Source organism: Motacilla alba, chromosome 4 (genome assembly GCF_015832195.1).
Source record: "Motacilla alba alba isolate MOTALB_02 chromosome 4, Motacilla_alba_V1.0_pri, whole genome shotgun sequence".
In the NCBI taxonomy this organism is placed as follows: domain Eukaryota; kingdom Metazoa; phylum Chordata; class Aves; order Passeriformes; family Motacillidae; genus Motacilla; species Motacilla alba.
The window spans coordinates 11,954,240-11,975,660 of NC_052019.1; the positions used below are offsets into that span (position 1 = coordinate 11,954,240).

General features: G+C 40.4%; 1 protein-coding gene across 2 annotated transcripts in view; it reads right to left on the minus strand.

Moving 5' to 3' along the window:
• The window catches only part of WFS1 (wolframin ER transmembrane glycoprotein), a 33,418-nt gene extending 31,160 nt beyond the window's left edge, over positions 1-2,258 (minus strand). The window contains exons 1-2 of one of the 2 annotated variants that reach the window (XM_038135756.1): positions 1,751-2,258; positions 27-218 (exon numbers count right to left, since the gene is read on the minus strand). In XM_038135756.1, coding sequence (XP_037991684.1) covers positions 27-213 — 187 coding nt within the window. In that variant the 5' untranslated portion in view covers positions 214-218; positions 1,751-2,258. The remainder of the gene's footprint in view (positions 1-26; positions 219-1,750) is intronic. The other variant, XM_038135757.1, reaches the window with a different exon arrangement.
• Between the last annotated feature and the right edge of the window lie 19,163 nt (positions 2,259-21,421).

The window sequence follows — 21,421 nt, forward strand, 5'->3', positions numbered from 1 at the left end:
TGCCTAAGAATTGCTTTGATACTTACCCTTTTTTTCTGTTTTCTCCCTGCTACGGGAGTAGCCAGGAACTGAAGAAGTTGCAGAATCTGCTGAAGAGGTTCCAGCTCTCTGACTGTTCCCACTATGGTCCACAGGAGCAGCATTTAGCTGGGACCTTCCAAGATGCTGCTGGGGGTGAGAGGGACTTGAGGTGGGATCAGGATCTGAATTCATTTTAGCTGCCAAAGAAGAAAATAATGATAAATTATCAGAAAGCAGGGTTGCAATGTAAAGCTGAATGACTTTTTACTCATCTACAATGAATAATAACTTAGAATCTGAAGGTATTTGTTTAATTTAGGTAAACAAAAAGCCTAGAAAACAGCAAGAAGGCTGATAGGAACTTCAAGATTTATCTACACATTCTTCAGTAATTCCCAGCATGAGCAGCTATAGCTGACTCTGACCATATATACAACATTGTGCCAGAAAAGTGACTGCTTTTTTTCCCTAACTAATAATAACTGGATTACAAGTGTAAACAACTGCTAAAACTAATAATCAATCCTGTAAATGCTACATATAAATTTCTTCTTTGAATTTAATGTTCGGCTTATACATGCTAGAAATAAAGACTAGCCCCAAACTTTTTATGGACAAGTCTGTAATAACAGAAAAAATTTGTATCAAAGGCCTGGTTAACTGTTGTCACCTAATCAGGACACAGAAAAAGACAATAATGATAAGAAGGCAAAGCAGTAGGAGATGTAGGACTATGCATGGGAAATCAGAGGAGGAACACCACCAAGGATGCTGTTTTTAGACATTACCAACTTAAATGCCCATGATTCAATATTAGTTTACTTTAAATACCTTTATGTCCTACTTAAAAATAAAAAATATTCATACATGGCAGGGAGGCAAAGGCCTTACACGAGAGGGCCTTTTAACTATAAGCCCTCTCAAAAATAAAAGGGAATCTCAGCTCTATAGTAAAAAGTTCCCTAAATAAGTAAACTTGCATAAAAATGCCTACTGAAAGTTTGGCTTTCACAAGACAAAAGTAGCAAGGTATGCTCGTACTACCGCAGCATAACACATAGCAAGTCTTGCTGCTTAAAAACAACTTCCCTGAAGTTAAGAAATTTGCCAGGAGCATTTTAGAATATTTCTGGCAATAAACAATACTTTAAATTCTGTATAAGCACAGAATTAATTCAGAATACCAATCTGAACATGTCCTTGTAAAGATGAAAGTAGTATAGCCAAAACCACAGACACCACTTAGCCAACAACTTTTTCCACTCCAAGGACACCAAAATCACGACAGGGTGCTAAGAGTACTAGCCATGTCTCCACTGCCAAGCATACTACTAGTAATTTGACAATTTGGCTGCAAAAATTAAGCTGCCCTAAACCAGAAAATATTTTACTGATACAAGTGAATGCGTTTCTGTATTATGTTTCTACATCAAGTTATAAATAAACCAACATAGTTCAGTTCAACCTTCAAACAGTCCTCGGAAAACACAGAGATTAAAATACCTTCCCGGTAAACCAGCATGAGTATTTTTAACCATTATACAATCACAAAAGTTACTGTGCCTCCAGTTTTAACTTGACCTTAGTGCTCGGTAAGAGGGACGGCGAGCGCGGCCAGGCCGCGCCCGAGGCGCCCCGCGGGGGATGCGCGGCTCGCACGGGTCCGGCTCCTTCCAGAACGGGAAGCACCGGCACAGCCCCTCCAGCACAGCCGTGAGCAGGAGCTCACCTCGCTATCAGCCAGCTTGCAAAAAGCAAATTCCCGTCCCAAAAGTCACTCTGCGCTTGTCCTAGAAAGGGCACCACCAACTTTTCCTCCGGGTTGTTCACAAGCCAGCGGGCGGTGACTCCGCACCCACGGCCGCCAGCCGCTCCCGGCCGGGAGCACCGGAGTTTGCTCAGCCTCGTTCCCCGCGAGGTCCGATAGTGCCTCGAGAGTGCAGGGCGGCCCTGCCTCTCCGGAAGGCCGGGGAGCCCCAGCGGGGGCCGCGAGGGGGCCGGCAGCTCGGGCCGTCCTGCGCGGGGTCCCGCCCCAGACGCTCACCGAGCCCGGCCGGGCGAAGTCAGCACGGCGCACCCCCGATGACGAACGTCCCCGCAGCTCCGGAGGCGGCCGGACGCCGACTGGGACTCCGCCGGCAGCCCGCAGCCCTGGGGGGCGGTGCTGCCCCGCCCATCGGCCGCGGCCCCCTCCCCTCTCCGCTGCCATTCACCGCCCTCCGGTCCCGGGGAGGGCTCGGGCGAGGCCCCGCCGGGGCCGGGCGGGGCTGGCGGCAGAAGGCGGAGGCGGCGGCAGAAGGCGGAGGCGGCGGCGGTCGCGCAGGGCCAGTGGGACGGAGGGGCGGGCGGCGGCAGAGCAGCAGCACCGGGGGGGTATTGTGGTGTGCGGCCGCGCCCCGCGCAGTGACAGCGGGCGGGGGCTGACCGCCCGCCCGTGGGGCCGAGGGGAGTCAGAACGGGGGCGGGCTTGGACCGCGGCAAAATGGCGGTGCCGGGTGAGGCGGGCGGAGGCTGGCGGCTCTGCGGTGAGGGCGCAGCTCCGCTCCGGCCGTGTAGCGGCGGCACGGTCGGTGTGAGCCAGCCCCGGAGTGAGGTGCAGCTCCGCTCCGGCCGTGTAGCGGCGGCACGGTCGGTGTGAGCCAGCCCCGGAGTGAGGTGCAGCTCCGCTCCGGCCGTGTAGCGGCGGCACGGTCGGTGGGAGCCAGCCCCGGTGCTGCACTGGACCTTCCCCGTAGCGCGGGGTGTCTCGGTACAGGAGCGAAGGGAATGGGGAAAGAGGACGGTAACCCAGTAGCTGAGCTTCTCTAAATGCCCTCTAAGTTTCTGCTGCTACATCTGCATTTCTGCCACATGTGGAGGGCTTCTGGGCAGGAAGCGAACTGTAAACTTACGTGTAACTGTTGCTGTTGTTATGATGGTGAACTTAGTACATTTTAGAAATAATTTTTAATTTCGGGTTCTTTAAATAAATCAAGGTCTATATGGTACTTTCAATATCTTCTAATTAAAACCCCAATTAAAAAAAAGTACAACTTCAAATTAAGTTTAAACTTCAGTCATTCATATAAGTTACTTTGTTGATTTTCACAAGTTCCAAGTTTGCAGGAACTCATGGGATGCTTTCATTTTGTTAAATATCAGTTAAATCATTTCAGCCACTCCCTGCTGAGTTCTTTTTAAAACCCACATAAGAATGTGGTCCCCAGTGACGTTATTTCCTTGCCTTGGAAGGCATGAGACTTTTTTTTTTTAACACAAAACAAGTTTAAACAAACATGCCTAAGCTTCTGTTTACTTCAAAATAAACTTAAATTTGAAAAAAAAGCCCCACATTTAAGAAGATCACTTGTAGTCCGAGTGTAATGTGGTTTCATCAGGAATATGCAAGCCATGTGTTACCTGTTGTTTCCTTAGACTGGCAGTATGACTTAACTCTGATATGACAAAGTTCTGCAATCTGCTCCCCCTGCTATTCACATTTCCTTCAAGATATTATTTTATACAATTGATTTGGTATTTAGTGGGTGTGCTTAACGGATGTAACATGCTTAGGGAACAGGTGGAATTGAGGGTGGTAGCTAGAAAAGCAACTATAAAGGAAGTGTAAAATAAAGCCTCCCCTGCTGCTTTCCAGCACAGGCAGAGTCGCATGTGGCAGAAACCATTCCAGTTCAAGGGTAAAATTACCACACTGGCTACTAGCCCTCATAAGAGCAAGGCTTGGTGCAAAATATTCTTTGGTTGCTTATGTCTGATTCTACACTGAAGATGTACATTGCTGAATTTGATCAGGTTCTTAATTAAAGCAAACTAAACCTTTGCAGTAAATGAATTGTCATGCACACCTTATATAATCACGTGTTATATGAATACTGATAACACTAGTGAGAGTAAACCAAACTCAGACATGATGACAACTTCCATTATCAATTCACTAATTTCACTTTGGCATTGCTTTATCACAAATGATGAGTTCCCATCTGGCATTATCACTGTTGCAAATTGTTACAGTAGCTATTATAGCTACAGAGAAGAAACATGGAAGTACTGTAATAACAGGGTACAGCACCTATTTAAATTTCAGTTATGACTCATGGCATCAGTGGAATGGTTGAGGTTGGAAGGGACATCCTGAGGTCAGCTGCTTTTCCCTCCTGCTCATGCAGGGCCACCTAGGGCTGGTTGCCCAGGACTGTGTCCAGATGACTTTAGGAGGATCTCTAAGGATGGAGACTCCATCACCTTCTTGGGCAACCTGTGCCAGTGCTCGGTCACCCTCCCAGTAAAAAAAGCACTTCCTGATGTTCAGAGGGGACCTCCTGTGTTCCAGTTTGTGTTCACTCCTCTGGTCTTGCAACTAACTGAACACCACTGGAAAGATCCTGGCTCCGTCCTGTTTGCATTCTCCCTTCAGGTCTTTATGTACATTGATAGATCCTTCTGAGCCTTCTCCAGGCTGAATAGGTGTTATGATCATGTTCTTAAAATTTGTAGAATGAAATGCCTCTGCCTGAATTAAGGTGCAAATGTGACCATATGCCAAAGTCAGTAGTATGGATTTTATTTAACAGTAAATGAGAGAGGGAAAAGAGAAAGAAAGAAATCGAACAAAGAAGTGGGGGAAGAGAAAGATAATGACAGACAGATTAAGTAGAAAATACCACCACTCTGTGGATCTCAGTAGTGTCTTGTTGATCCTGTCCTGGTTTTCTTGGTGGTGAGGGTCCCCCAAAAACAGAGGTTTCAATGGGTTGATACACATTTGTGCCAGGTATCCCCCCGATGGGTGGGGGGCAGTTTTGACACAGTCTCACAACAGACTGCATCTGTTGCATCCCTTTGCATCACATGCAGTGCTCTGCTGCAAGGCCTCAGGAATCAGTCTGGGGAGCACTTTGGGGGTCTTTGATGGATTATTACACCCCCCAGCTGCCCCTCACATGAATGTCCCATGGATGTGGCCTTCCCAGGGTGGGGTGTTTACAGCTGAGCCAGTTTGTGTGAGGGAGGATGGGGGTTCAGAGTCTCTGACCGGAGTTAGGCCACACACCCAAAACTCTGCTCCCCCTTTGGCTGGGGGCAGTCTGAACACACCTGGCCTCAGCAGACGAGCCTGTGGGCTGGGGCCTCCCAGCCTGAACCCAGCCAGGGATGATTTTCAGGACAGCTGCTGGGTTTGGTTATCTTGTGGATGTGTTCTTCTCTCTCAGCCTTGTTTGCTTTTCACGAGACCTGAGGTGATTGAGCAATACTGTCACCTTATCTTATCTCAGGTTTCCTTAGGTGGCTTAACACACAGTCCAAGGTTGCGCTCAGGAGGCATAATCACAGTGGGGTGCTCTTGGATGGTCACAGCTTCTTTATACAGTGTTCCCATAATGGGCAAAGCTCCTTCATAACAATGTTACAGCCATTAACCATAACATTTCAGTCTCTGACAACAGGCCCTGCTCATTTGGCTTTTCCTCATAGGAGAGATGCTCCAGTACATTCATCATCTTAGTGGCCTTTGTTGGACTGACTCCAGTGCCTCCATGCTCCTTGCATTAGGGAGTCCAGAACTACACTCTTGTTTAACTGCATGAGGTTGCTGTCAGCCCAGATTTAAAAAAAAAACCTTGTTGCAACAAGAACAAAATAAAAAAGCCATACTTTCTGTGCTAGAGAATCCTAATAATCCTTTTATAAGTATTTTGAAGGTTTACAGAGTGATGTTGAACTTAAGCTGATTTCTGTAAACATTTTTAAGTGAGATGATGAAATGTAATAGAAATGGCTGTCTGAACATCTGAGGTGCACCGCTGAGATACAGGCTGAAATTAACAGCTTTTCCATATAATCATCACTGAGCTCTAGAAATATACTTGGGATATCTAACAATCTGAGCAACTCTTATGTTGCCTCTGTTAAACTGCATGTAATATAAACTGACATTTTCACATTCTGTTGTGAAGTTTGCATTTCTGTATTTAGGCATGTGTTTAGTATTGAAATGTTTAAGAAAAGTCTGTCTTCTAGAAAATTAATTTGTAACCACAAAAGATTATGCTAAGCAACATTTAAATACATTTTATTATTAAATCCCTCAACTCAAACTGATTTACCTATATCACTGAAATGAAATCAGGCTTATAACATTGCTGGCATACAAGTAGTTTCTTATCAGTCCAGAGGGAAAACTAACCACACTTCCTAAAAGGAAGAGAGAAAGCAGTGATCATCCAAGAAAACAGACGTGTATGAAGTGTGATTCATTCCAATGAATAGCCTTCAGCTCCATATGTTTTTCACAACACCTCTGAAAATTAGTTTCTTTAGTCCATGATATACTCTGAAACAGATTTGGCATAGTTACTCTTGATGGTTTTGGAATACATTAATCCTAGCAAAAACCTTGTCAGCAGTGCTCTTGTACCAGTAAGAAGAGGTGAAAAATTCATAGAAAGATGCCATGTACGTCTTCAGTAGTTACGAAAGGAAGAACATTATGGAAATGAAAATGTCTGAGTGATGCTAAGTAAACTGTCCTAAAACCTGTCTCAAAAATTATCACTTATTTTTTTGCTACACCTTACCAATTAAGACAAGAGCTGTTATTTCAAAATAATAGGTTTAGTTGTTTACTCAAAATAATAGGTTTAGTTGTTTAGTTGTTTACCCTTTTTAACAGTATAATTTAATTGATAGAAACATTACATCACCATAATATTAGTGCAATAAAAGCTGCAGCATCCCTCATGAGCATCTGGATAATATTGTTTCCTTAGACTAAGGACCATAAAAACAAATTTCTTTTTATGTTTTTAAAGCAGTGTATAATTTAAAGTGGGATGTATTTTCTGTCAGAAAGAAGACAATACTTTAGGCATAGGAAAGGGACACAGAATCCAGAGAATTAACAATTTGATGGGAACAATTAAGATGTTAGTGCCATTTGGATGGACATACAGTAGAAAGAATTAATAAAAGGGTGCGAGGAAACGCAAGAAAAACACAAGAAGTGGGCACAAAAAGTAGGTAAAAATAGGAATGAGGAGTTTTGTGAAGATGATGCTGAAGACTCTTCCCAGATCTGCATATTAAATTTGCCTCTGTTACCTCAGGGTTGGAGTAGCTTCCACATAAGTACTGTTTTCATGCACTAAAGTATGTAGGGTAATGTGAGCATCATTCCCTGTCCACTGCTCTTTTAATCTCTCTTTATTCCACTGTCCTTGTGCCAAGTACTCTGGGTGGCAGCACAATTGTTCATCATCACTGCTTTATACAGAAAAGCATCACTCTCATTTTCCCATTAGCTCTCTCAGCCATGAGGAAAGGGTTAACATTTTCCTTTTCAAATGAATACCTACACTAAAGGAAGCCATAGATGACTTAGGTGGCACCAGATGTTCAGTTTTGCATTTACTGCTGAGCTGCCTTTTCAAATCGTGGGCAGGCACTGTGAAAAAGGAAAAGTTTTTAAAACTGGGCATAGGTACAACCATGTGCAGGTGAGACTGTGAAGGTCTGACACAGCAGCTGTTGGGACATAAGCCCTGGGTTGGAGACATTCTCTGGAACAGGTGAAGAGGTGTCCACTCCTCTTCCAGTTCCTTGAATGTTCCAGATTTGTTCTGTTTACAACTTCGCTCCGAGACTACTGATGTCATTCCTAATCCACATACAAGCGGGATTTAGCTTGCTTAACTTTGGAAGCAACATTTGAATTAAAGTTGCACTGTTCCTCTACCGTCTAGAGAAAGCAGGGCAGTTTTCCTAGGGGGAAAGAATAGCACATTAAATTTATATGTGAAAAAATAGCAACAAGTATCAACAAAGTCTGGAACTCTTATCATTACTCAGTTTGGTGTTGCCAGAGATTATATTTGGTCTAAAATTGAACTGGACATATTCAAGCACTAGGGATTTCTTCATAGGAATAACTTCTTCAACAGTTTGTAAGTAGTTAATCAGTAAATGAGGTAACATTAAGTACCACGGCTCCCCTCAAATAATATATTTAACATGGATGGGTTTGTGTCAACCTTTGAAATTGGAAGGTGTGCCACAAATTTAGGCCTGTAAATTGTTCCATCAGTGTTCTTGCCTTTTCAAGCTTAATCTTTGCTCACAGTGACCTCTAGTGTGACTGGATGGGACAATGCAGTGGATCCAAGGCAGTGCACAAAGAACTTCATATGTGTTCATACTGTTACCAGGATGAGGGGACACGTGTGTGTGCCATCTGTTCGACTGTAGGACACACTGCATTAAGCATGAAAAATATGAACAGGAAACCATGAACCCCAAAACATTCCTTCAGCCATATCAAATAAAGAATTTAATTTTTTTTTCATTCCTGTGTGATTTTGATCAGATTTTTGTCTATCAAAATGCCATGAATTGTTTGATACATGGGTTCAGGTAATTTTCAGCATTCCCAAGTTGCTTTTACTTTCTGAAACCTTGCATTGGACTTTGTCAGAAAGATACAAATCAGAAGGCAGTGACACAACAATTTCTGTAAGAACGGCTGTAAAATGTACAGATTCTTCAAACCCTGTCCACACTATAGCTATGAATTAACTTCAGTCATTAAGAATTGACATCAATATATTACATATATTTTTTTCAGCCAAGTACATTGAAGTAACCATTTCCCTCCTCTCTTCTGCAGAACAATTTGCATGAAATAGGAATAGGAAAAAAGCTCTAAAGCAAAGATTTTTCTGTTTGGTTTCTCCAAAATTGCAGGAGAAAAAAGTGGAGGATGTAATTATAGGAAGTAATTTAGTAGGAAATATTACATATTAAAGTGTTTGGCAGTGTTAAATTGCAATTTGGTAGTTAAAGAGAATTTAGAATTAGCTAATTCAATCCTTGACTATTAAGAATTAAAACTGTAAGCTTATTCACACATTTCAGAAGGAAGTAATCTTGGGCTTACTTTGGACAAATAGAGATGACCATTCCTTTTGGAAGGTCACATGGCTTGAAATATAAACTGTCAATACTTTGCAAAAGACACTGGAAGTTTTTTTTTCTATAAACTACTTTCTGTCTCTCCTAGGATTACACCTGGTACATAGCAGCAAATATGGACATGTTGTTCTCCAACCACAAAACATTACATATGAATTGCTGTCTGAAAAACTGCCTTGCTGCATCTCAGTTTTAGGCATGTTCAATGTAAAAGAATTCTGTACTAGAGATTGTGCAGAATGTAATTAAGATTTCAAAAATGTGCAAAACTGTCACATTGAAAATTTAATTTCTGACAGGAAGTATATGCTATTAGTCATATCAGATCAAGTTCTGTCATATTGTGGGTTTGGGGATTTAGTCAGAAAGCAAGACTTGCTGTGGTAACCATTTCCTAACACTCAACGTTCAGGTGAGGTGAATTCTATTTGCACACTCATAAAACCCTAGAATGCCTTTAATGTCTCAGAAGGGACATTACAGATCATCTAGTTCCAATGCCCCTGCAATGGGCAGGGATGCCACCCACTAGATCAGGTTGCCCACAGCCCCATCCCTGGAAGTGTTCAAGGCCAGGCTGGATGGACAAACTCTTCTAGTGCCTCACCAACCTCTGAGTAAAGAATTTCTGCCTAATACCTACCTGTCCTCTTCCAGTTTAAAACTGTTCTCTCTTGTCCTATCACTATTGGCCTGTATAAAAAGTTTCTCTCCATGTTTTTTGAAGCTCCCTTTGGATACTGGAAGGTGGTGGAAGGTCTACCCAGAGCCTTCTCCAGGCAGAACAACCCAAATTCTCAGCCTGTCTTCACTAGACGTGCTCCAGCCTTCTTTGTGGCTTGCTCTGGACTGCTCTAACAGGTCCACACCCTTCTCATTTTGGGGGCTGCAGAGCTGGACATGACACTCCAGGTGGGGTCTCTCAAGGGCAGAGTAGAGAGGGGAGAAATCATCTCCCTCAGCCTGCTGGCTGTGCCTCTTTTGATGCACAAAGGCTAGGCTTTTTCATTTGCAAATGTGCACTGCTGTGGCATGTCCAGGTGTTGGTCCACCAGAATCCACAAGTCCTTCTCTGACAGGCTTCCTTTAATGAATTCTTCTCCCAGTCTTGACTCATGCCAGGGATTACCCTGACCCCAGTGCAGCACCTTGCACTTGTTGAATTTATGATATTCTCCTGGACCCACTTCTCAAGCTTGCCTAGGTCCTTCTGGATGGCATCCCCTCCTTCTCTTGTGTCAAGGAGTTCTTAAATGGAGAATTTCAGAATTATTACCTACAAAGTTCACATTATTCATTATCAGTTACATAAAATAATAATGAGAAAGTGTTCAGTCAATTTAAAATGCATATTTAAACCTCTGTTCTTTGTCCATTAGACTATCTTCCCAAAAACTTTTAAATACAATTTTCTGCCATATTTCATATGTAATATGAAAATTATGTTTTTCTACAATATTTAAGATTTTATTTATACACACCAGTACTCGTGTTGATTAACATCAAAAGAACTGTAATTTACTTACTTAACCTTGCCTTTACCTGACATTAAAAGGAGTGTAGGGACAGATTGCAGCTCTTTAATAATGATTTTTAATGATGTTTTTTCTTAGCAGATGCAATCATCTAATTATTCTCATGATGCCAGATGTAGTTAGACTGTATTCTTGCAGGATGATGTTGGTTAGTTTGAGGTATTTCAATATCTTCCCAATCTTGTCTGCCATTAGGATGTGTCACACACAAGACTCCCACCAGGTGGCAATAAAACCTCTTCATTCTTTAAAGCATTTGCAATTATTTTAGATGGTAGAAATGTATGTTGTGTACTAATTAGATGGGGGAAGTCGAGATTTCTAATAAGGTGATAGAAAATTATTTTTCTGAACTCTCAAGGTACGGGTGCTTACAAAAAGTCTGGGAACAGCAGCGTGCTGGGCAATAGTCATTGCTGTGTTCTTAACAGCTATTTCAAGGTAAATACAAGTAATATATTCCACTTGGTTCCTGAGAAACTGAAATAACTTTGTCTTTTGATGAAACTGTAGAGAGCAGACAGTGTGAAATGCTAATTTACTAGTGGAAGCTTAAATCTCACAGAAGTCTCACAATTATAGTTCGTATTTAGACTGATCAAATTCACATCTTTGGCTACAAAAGAAATACTCTTATTAGACTTAATCCAGGTGTGTTTCTGTAAATGCTGTACAACTGCTATACTCCTATCCTGTAGTTCTATTACTATCCTATTTTTGAAGGAGAAAAACCCTGCACACATACAGCCTTAGTCGACTGCCACTAGTGGTGAAGTGCCATAGCATAACCTGCATGAAGATGCACTGATTTGCCCCCTACTTTTCTTTGATAGTTTCTGACATATATTTCACCTCATTCATCCTAATTACTTGCAAAAATATCTCTCCCCCTTATTTCTTAATGATAAATGATATTTTTCTCTTTATGTATTACACCACCCTTGATTTTACCTGCCCTTCTTCCAGCACAGGCATGCGTGCAGAAATATGTCTCTGTATAATTTCTGGAACCAAGCAGGCCTTAGTATGATGAGTAGCATACTGATGCAACTTTGGCCTGAAATTTTACACACTTTCTGGTGCAAATTTTCTTTTAAATTTTAAAACAATTAATATATAACGCAGATTAACAAACTCAGTGTGTCAAATTGACCCTGCCAGGTGTTGGCTACAGTCACTCTATCCCTGCACTCAGCTGGGCAGGGGAGACAAAAGGAAAGGCCCATGGGTCGAGATAAGGGCAGGGAGAGATCACTCGCTAGTTATTCTCATGGGCAGAACAGACTCAACTTGGGGAAAAATTATTTTAATTTATTTTCCATCAAATGAGAGTAGGATAATGAAAAACCCCTCTTCTTGGGCTCAACTTCACTCACATATTCTCCACCTCCTCCCCACAGCAGCACAGGGGGATGGGGGTTGGGGGACTGCAGTCAGTTTATCACAGGTCATCTCTGCTGCTCCTTCCTCCTCCTCAGAAGGAGAGCTCCTCACACTCTTCCCCTGCTCCAGTGTGGGGTCCTTCCTGCAGGAGACAGTCCTCCATGAACTTCTCCAACATGAGTCCTTCCCACAGGGTGCCTGAGATCAGGACTGAATTGCTGCCTTGACTCAGGCCACACATTTACCCTTTTCTATAGCTCTCTTTCTTTATCTGCAAGAGCTACTTAACTGCCCTTCTGAAGGACCTCACAAATTGTCAAATAAGGCAAAGATTTAGCCAAAGTTACTATTGCTCTTTCAGCAAAATGATATAGTTGAAGAAAAGGCCATCCAAGCTTGTGGACACACAAACACTTCAGGTATTATGAAACATTACAAAATTTGCAGTGTATTAAGTACTAGCAAAAACCCATCTAAAAATTAACCTCATGTTCCTAGTTAAGCTTAGTTACTTGTACTTACATCTGTCCCCATTTAGATTGTTCACAGTTAAGAACAAAGAATTTGACATTAAAGGCTACAGTAATTTTTTCCTATCTCCTCCCCCCCCACAAAAAAAGTCACCAAAACCCCCCAAACCAAACAGCTACACAGAACAATATCTGGCTTTTGGTATGGACTATTTTGGTACACTGTTCCTCTCCAGTGATAAATGCATTTATAATGCACTTGCATCAGTCACAGGTACAGCAAGAGATACACTTCTGAGATACACTTCCTAGAAATACTGCTCCTGATGAACAAATAAATAATGGCTTTCATAAAAAGGAATATCAGCATATTTTCAGCATATGACAAAATCTGCAGTTCTCTGTTTGCATTTCCCTGCTTTCCCCAACATACTAATCAGAAGATACCATTATATTCTGTATTGAATTCAGAATGCATAGGTACATTTCACTGAAGGAGATAACCTGTTTTCTAAATGGAATTAAAATTTATCAACACATCTTAAAACAAACAAGTTATGACATTTCCCACATCTCTTTACAGACAATTGTCTCCAGTCAGTCCCCTGCTGACTTTGTTAACAGCAAAGAAAACTATTGAAAAAAAAGCACTCTATTATTACAAAAACAGTACTGGAGGAGATTCAAACCCATTTCTCTACTAATTGTATCCCTATACTACTTCAGGATCCACTTTACTGTAATTGATCCAGGAAAGATTAAATAAAATTACTCCAGATATTCAAAGACAATCTGTTACAGTTCTTCACTTATTTTATAATTACAATGATTCAAATAAATTGGAGGGAAAAAAAAAACCCAAACCACCTAAGAATTTTACACAGTATGTTACATTTTATAGAGCTAATCTATGATCCAGGATAGGTCAATAACAGGATGGCTCAAGAAGCCAAAGAAGGATGAAGAATAACTGGCTGTGTACGCAGGGGATTACAGAAGACTAAAAAATGATAAATCAGGAATGTCATTCTATTTCAGATAAAAGCACGTGCCTTTGTGGCATGCAAGGCACACAGGAGGTAATCCCTTCACTACTCAGGATTGTAAGGCCACAGCTGCCACACTTCAAAACCCAGGTCCATACTTTGGAAAGAGGCAAATCACATGGACAAAGTCTAGTGGAGAGCAGCATCCTAGTATTCTAGTATCCTAGTATCCTAGATGGAATTTAGGAAAAAAAAAGGTGGGAAAATTAGTCTTTCAGCCTTGGCAAAGAAGATACTTCAAAATATGCCAAATGTTTTGCAAAGAGAATGTTTTTCAGTACTCAAAGGGATTAGAACAGGAAGTAATAACTTGCAGCATATGAGATTTAGATTAGATATTAAAACTTTACAAGAACATTGTAGCAGGCCATCTGTAGAACCATCATCAGAGGGTTTTTTTAAGAAGAGGCAACACAAACTGCCATAAGGGATATCCAGGTACTAGGAATAATGCTTCAGAGAACAAGATAATTCAGATAATGTATCAACATTTTGTCCAACTTTGAGATTTTTATCAACATTTCTTTATTATTCAGATTACCACACTTTGTGAATCACTCTTCTTTAAAGAAGTTTTGAGGAGCTTCAGAACATTGATAAGTACTCAATTCCAATTGCATGTTGCAATGTATCACTTTTTAAATGTATGATATTTGGAATATTCCCTTATTACTTCTCACCTCTGTTAATCTCACTAAGATTGATGAGAAAACCTAAAAAGCTTTTTCTTCTGGACACAGCTAAGACTACTGATCAGAGACTTATTTAGTAAGAGCCAAATTTAGATATCCAATCAGCATAATGCTTTGCTAACACAATATTTGACAATATTCACAGTTAGCAATTTGAAAGCCAGTCATACATCTGCCTTTTTTTTTTTTTTTTTTTTTGTGGTTTTCTTGACATACTCATGTGAATCATTGCATTGATTAAGCTTCATGAATAGAGATCTGCTCTTTACACATGATCAAGGTGTCATCTGGTCTTAAGATTAAACTTTCAATTGCAGAGTGGGAATAAGAAACAAATCTTCAAGAAGTTCTTGGGGCACAGGATGAACAAAAAAAGACCAATTTGATTCTTGAATTAGACTCCCTTTAGTTGTCTAACCTGGCATTTTAGTGGAGTGAGAGAGGGCAGGGAGGGTTGTTTTTTTTATAAGTTATGTGTTGTGGTTTCACCCCAGGCAGCTGCTTGCTCGCTCCCCCAGTCAGCGGGATCAGGAAGCAAAGTGAAAAAGTAAAAGCTGGAAAACTCATGAGTTGAGATAGAGACAGAGTAACAGGGAAAACAAAAGCCACACACACAAGCGAAGTAAAATGAGGAATTAATTCACTGCTTCCCATGGGTAGGCAGGTGCTCAGCCAGCTCCAGTACAGCAGGACCCATCCCGTGCAATGGTGATTTGGAAAGACAAACAAAGGCAAACACCATCACTCAAATATCCCCCCTTACCTACTTCTTCCCCACCCCACTTCATATACTGACCATGATGTCGCATGGTTTTGTCCCATTTGTCAGTTTGGGTCAGGCTGTGTCTCCTCCCAGCCTCCCACTGACCTCCAACTTCCCTGCCAGAGTGGAGGGTGAAAAAGCAGAGAAGGCCTTGGCTCTGTGTAAGATCTGCTCAGCAATAACAAAAACATTTCTATGTTATCAACCCTCTATTCAGCACAAATCTACAACACAGCCCCACACCTGCCACTGTGAAGAAAGTTATCTCTACCCTAGCCAAAACCAGTACATCCTTAAGATTAAAAAGATTATTTCATAAAAATGCAATTTGAGGTCTGCAAAATTTTTTTGGCTATAAATTTTTAACTCACCTAAAATCTTTCCTTTGGGCAATTCTCAAAGTCTTTAGAATATGCTAAGACTTTTTGTGGTTAGGGCCCAAGCCACTTGAAATGATTCATAACACAGTCTAATAGGGAAAGTTACCTAAATAATTCAATACTGTTATACCCTTTGATAGGTACATGAGGAACAGAGAACGCCTTTGGAGGTTCTGTTTCATTTTCACTTTAGGCAAGAGAACATTCCTTTTTTGAAGCAGAGAAATACTTTGCTTTACACTGCCTCATGTCTGGCACCACAAAGTGTTTTATATACACTGTGCTTGACTCATTCCATGTGAGCAAGAAAGGCTTCTGTAGGAGATAGGCAGGCTATATTCCAAATGCAGTTGTACTGAATTATTAAATAAATAAAAAAATAAGCTAGGGAAATAATGCAGAAATTCCAAGCATATCTGGGCTCTTTATGAGCTTTACCTTTTTCAGCAGATTAAACACATTTCATACACTGAGCTCTGAATAGTGTTCTCTTTGCTTCTTTTTGCCCTGCAGCCTCCTTGGATGAGCTTTGGGAAATTGGAAAGACTGCACAGACAGAGAATTAATTTGCACGCAGGATCTGCAGCCTAAATTTGTCATCCTGGCAGCCCTCTCTTTTTGAAGTAAATCATGAATCATCACCAAGGGAAGAGCACAGAGGATAAAGTCCATGTTACAAGGCCCTGTGACTGGAGTCAGCCTTCCAGAGCCTGCATGGAGAAGGGCCATGCTGCCTGTGGAAGCAGCACAGCCACGAGCCCCTGGGCTGTGAGCAACCAGCTCATGCACAGTGTGAGCTGCAGGACCTCGGCAGTTTGGTCACCTCTATGACTGACTGCCCTTTCCTCCGCTGTACATCCATTGTATCTTCTCACAGCCTAATTCACTGACACCTACTGCTATCAGCTTCCCATTTGATCTGTTTGAACCCACTACAACATTACTGTGGCAAGACAACAACTGAGAGCCTTTTCCTGTTGTATATATAATAACATCTTATGGCAGTACTCACAACACTTTCATAGTGTTACTGTTTATCTGAGCCTGCAATTACACGGTTTAATTAAATTTTGTATGACATGCATCCCTGCTTTTTTTTTAGTCTCTATTTGCCATGTGACTCCACCCTCCATCACAAAATGCTACTGGCAATCTCCACCAGCATATATTGCTGTTGGCCTAGAGGGCTGGTATAGGTCCCTTCCAACTGAACTGCTCTATTCTAGTCCCAATTATTTTTCTAAAGAAAAAAGGGGAACATAAGAAAATGTAAGTGCACACCATGTTATGTGGACAGAAGTCTATGTTTACACACTCTTAATTACTCAAGTTGTCACCGAACTCTGAGCACTGTACTTTAAGGCAATAATCAATTTGGTACCTTTCCTACATTGTAAAGACAGAGCTAATGTCATTAATCCTGTCTAAACTTTCTGCTTATTGCAGCCTGTTTTATTGAACTTAGGTGAAATTGCCTTTAAAGTGGTATACGGAGACCAAAACTATATGGGCAATTAATACAATTTTTTTCTTACCATAATATTAATTATACCTGATGGAATTAATTTTTAAACTTGAAAAATGTTTTTTCCCTCTGTTGCATATTAAGCTGTCATTTAACAGAAATTAAATATACTTAACAGAGATGAAATATACTTTTATTACACACAAAAGCATCCAAGTTCTGCACCACCAGAAATCAGACAGCAAGGAACAATTTCAGCTATTTTGCTTCTGAGCATTTACAAGAATATGATAGTACAGGAGCAGTTTTGGTATCTTCACTGACTATGGTAATGCATCTCTAGGACGAGTAATGAAAGGGCTCATTTCATCTTCTATAAGGTAAACTCCCTGATTCCAGTACCTTTGGTTAACAACTGGTCTTATCCAGTTTCTACTTCTAAAGAAAAGACCACATTCAGTATTCAAAGTCCTGCTCTGTCTTTGAAGAGAGCTGCTTCCAAGTGAGAAACAGCAGATCTTACACATCTATGTTGAGTTACATACTGCTTTCCAAAGATAAACAAATCTTTGGCTCATTTACTCTTTTAATATGGAAAAGGAAAGGAATTTATCAGACTATCTGTTCACTTCCCTATCACCCTTTATTTCTTCTCAATGGTCAACTTTATGAGAGCAACCTTTTTTCATTCTCTAAGAAACTACATCCAGGGGAATTTCTCAATATTCCCCTTAAACAAAGACCTTGCATGACAGCAGGAGAGTATTTATTGATTTTGAATACTGACTGAAGATTTACATCAGTGTACATAACAGAAACTGTGGTTTAAAAGGCATCTTAAAAGGCATTTCCATCTAGCTGCTACCCTTTGAAATGATGCATAACCTTGTATCATGCCCTGAACCTGCAGTTTTGAATCCATAGGTGCAAGAAAAGTTCACCTACGCTCTAAATGTATAAACTGATGTAGCAGTACTAAAATATTCAGTATGATTAAATTCTGATATTAATTAGAAGATCAGTAAAGGGTATTTTCATTTCTTTTTTCCTAAGCACATTAAGTTTCTATAAGAGGGATGCTACAACCCAAGAGTTGATGAACTCACATAATATTATCGATATATACAATATTATAAGTCTTGTCTTCAGAAAGTCAAGGTGGTCATTAGCAACTCATTCTTAAAAACAAAGAAAAAAGAATCGTGAAGAGAAAAAATGGTCCACCAAAATGACATGATTTTAACAGCAATGTTTAAAAGCCTTTTTCCAACAAAGCTCTGACTAGCTCAGTACATCACGTAGTAAAGCAAGCGTGAGTGAGCCACAGGCACACATCCTCAGAGAATTCCTTCTAAGAAGTATAATGGCTGTTATTTTTACACTTTTAATCCCCAGCCTCTCCTTATTACAGCTAATCATCTCAGCAAACGCATTAAAGAGGGCTCTGCAGGTAGTGTAGCATGAGAAATCAATTGCCATCCAAAGCACTGGTGCTTGCTTCCATAGCAGCATCTTTGACCACACATGGGTTAAAATATTGTGAATCTTCCATTTTCCCTTTTGTTTTAAAATTAGTCAAATGCTTTATTCCCATATTCCACAGCATAGTCATTAACTTCATCTATTTATATTGTCATTTTTAATTTGATAGGTGACTGCACAGCATGGCAGCTTTTAACCAAGTCAGCTGTACATAAAGCCTATAATGAATCCTTATTTCAGGGTGTATATTCCCAGAAGACTCTTCCCCCTCTATTAAGGAATAAGTGACTTCTCTAAAACAGGTGCAAGGAAACATTACAAGTGCATACATATCTGCTCAGACACGTGCTGACACACACAAAAAAGGAATATTTTACAAGCTATCCAGTACAATACAGAAACACAACTTGTGATTGTTACACTACATATTTCAACTCTTAAATGCAGCCTACATCCTTAGGCTTCTATTTATACCTGTGCATGTTAACTATTCCACATTAAAAGCAGGAGTTTTTAACACATGCTATTCTGGATATTATACCATTATATCACCCACCTAAGGCAGAACGCATCAATAGGGTGAGAAAGATGGGAGAACATCTCCAATAAGATACACTGCAACTTATCATATCAGTGTTTTGACCATTTGTAAAAGAAGATTAGATTCTGACTACGTGTTGTTGAAAGAATTTATACGATGCACACATAACTCTTGGCAGAGTGTGGGCAGGTTCTGATCTTGACCAAATCTTTATTGATCCCACCTTGTGAGCTGTTGGACACCCCAGCACCACTTCCCCTTTGGTACAGCAGACACACATCCTGTGTTTTGAAATTCAGCAGCATGGTAGGTGATTATTTTTTGGCATGTGTTGGTGTCACTATGAATTTTGCACACAACTGCACAGCAAGACAGATTCTCTTGGGGTGTGTAAAAGGCACCTCTGCCCCAGGGCCAAGGTAGTCTTGCCAGAGATTCACCCACAATGCAGAGAGGGAGCCCAGGCATCCCATACACAGACACTTAGCAGCCAGCTCTCTGAGCAAAACACATCTCAAGTACAGAAAATCAGGCCAGCTCTTTCCAGCAAGCTGGAATCTGAAAATAGTGTTTCTTAAAAAAACTTAAATGAATGCTAAAATGACTGTTTTAAATGCAAATCCATTGCAAGTCTCACAATGCCACAATAACTTAGAAGAATAAACCTCATTCCATTTCCATGACTCTGAATCTCCCAGGCTTTCTGAAGGAGATGTCTTGTATCCAACTTTTCTAGAAAAGTCATTCCCATAAAAGATCACACCCAAATCTTTTAAAGTGCATAATTATAGTCAGTCAACTTAAGGTTCCCCTAAAAGAAATTTTCTCTTGCTTGTCCTGAGCACTATTAACATTCATAATAATCAATGCTGTAAGAAGTTTTAAATATATCCATATATTGCACATAATTGTTGTACTGTTGCTATGCACTATTGTATAACTGCCTGCAGATGGCTGCATTTCAATGGGAAAAAAACCCACACTGTTTAAAAAAAACCCTGTTCTTTGAGTGTATATTTCTGATTTCTAAATAATGGTATTGATAATATTCACAATAATAACAACAACAATAATAAAAAAAAATCCATGCACCACTTTTACATTTACAGCAGCAAATAGGCTGGTCTCCTCTGTGTAAATCAGTTTCAAATGTGCTCCAATATTTTTTTTTAATAAAAGAATGTAAAAGCTTAAGGCATTAAAAAAAGAACTGAAGTTTAAAAAACTTCTCATGCTTTGAGTTTTAACTTAACAGGAGCACCACCTCTGTTTATAAGAAATTTTAATTAGGGTTAAAAGGCAAATTTAGAGCAAGGAGTCTGATATTTTTCTGCTAGTCTACAGGCTTAAAGCTCTTTAAAATGAAAATATCAATATTAAAAATAAATTAACTTTTCAATTATGGCCTGTCCTTGAAATTTTATTTTGCTTTCTACTTAATATAGTTACTGCAGCATGAGTGCAATAAAGTCAAAGTGCTTCTAATTCCAAATTGAGTAGTTGTAAAGTTACCAGAAGGTTTTTAGGGCATTTTTAAAGTGTTGCTTCGAAGAGTCAGTTTTATTCCTCCTGAAATATATGAAGAATTTGCATTGATTTTTAAGGAATTCAGAACAGAGCCGAGTATTTTCTTGCTGATGTCTCACATACCACGTTTCAGATCCAAAACTTCAGTCTGCTTTACCAGTCACTAATAGCAGAGGTAGGAAGCTGGTAACACACTAGACAAACAAGCAGTAGTAATAAATCAGCCGATAGCTGGGCAAAATACTTCTCTTCTCTTCTTTTGCAGACATCTTCTGTATTTCACAGCTCCACACTCTGAGTTGTTCAGAAGCTTTCCACAGTCACCAGGACATATCAGGATTAATTTTTGGCCAACCCACCGAATTCCAGTGTGAACTTGGGCTTGACACAGTAGTTTTCTTCCAGTAAGATACAACACTGCTGTAAATAAACAGGCAAACAAAAACCAGGCCAGATTATAAATCTTTACTTTCACCTAATATGCCAGTCTCTTGGCTATTCCCTGACCACTGACAGCATTAGCTCTTTGGGGATGGGACCATCTTTGCAGTAAATCTGTGCAGCACAGACAGGGCAGTGCATCCCTCAGCTTCTAGATAATAGTGGCTATCAAAGTCCAAGCTCTCAAAAGAATGGTTTTGGGTTCATGGAGTGATGGTTGCTCTCCAGCTGAATGGAACAGCAGGTATTAGAGCCATGTCTGACAGGAAGATAATATTTTTGACTCTGTGTGGACCAGATAATCCCCTTACTTTTAAATTAAATCAAAATCATGTTATTAAAAAAAAGAGCAAAAAACTGAAACACTTATATTAAAGAAAAATACTGAGAAACAAAGTGCTAGCTAAAATAAAAACTATATTTTCTTCTTTATTTTCAAGTAATTTCAAGTGAAAATTATTTATTAAGAAAATACTTTGCATGCAACAATCCTATGCACCAACCCATTACAAGCAAATCCTATACAAAACATGCTGCCTTGTTTCAGAACACAACACTGCATCCTTGCACAAGACATGACACTAATATAAAGCCATGCATATATTATTTATGAGCTCCAATTTCCTCTCTCCTTGACCAGGGCCAGAGCTAAGGCCCCAGATTCCTACTCTTATGAAGAACAGTTAGATAGCAGCTGAAGCATAACAAGCT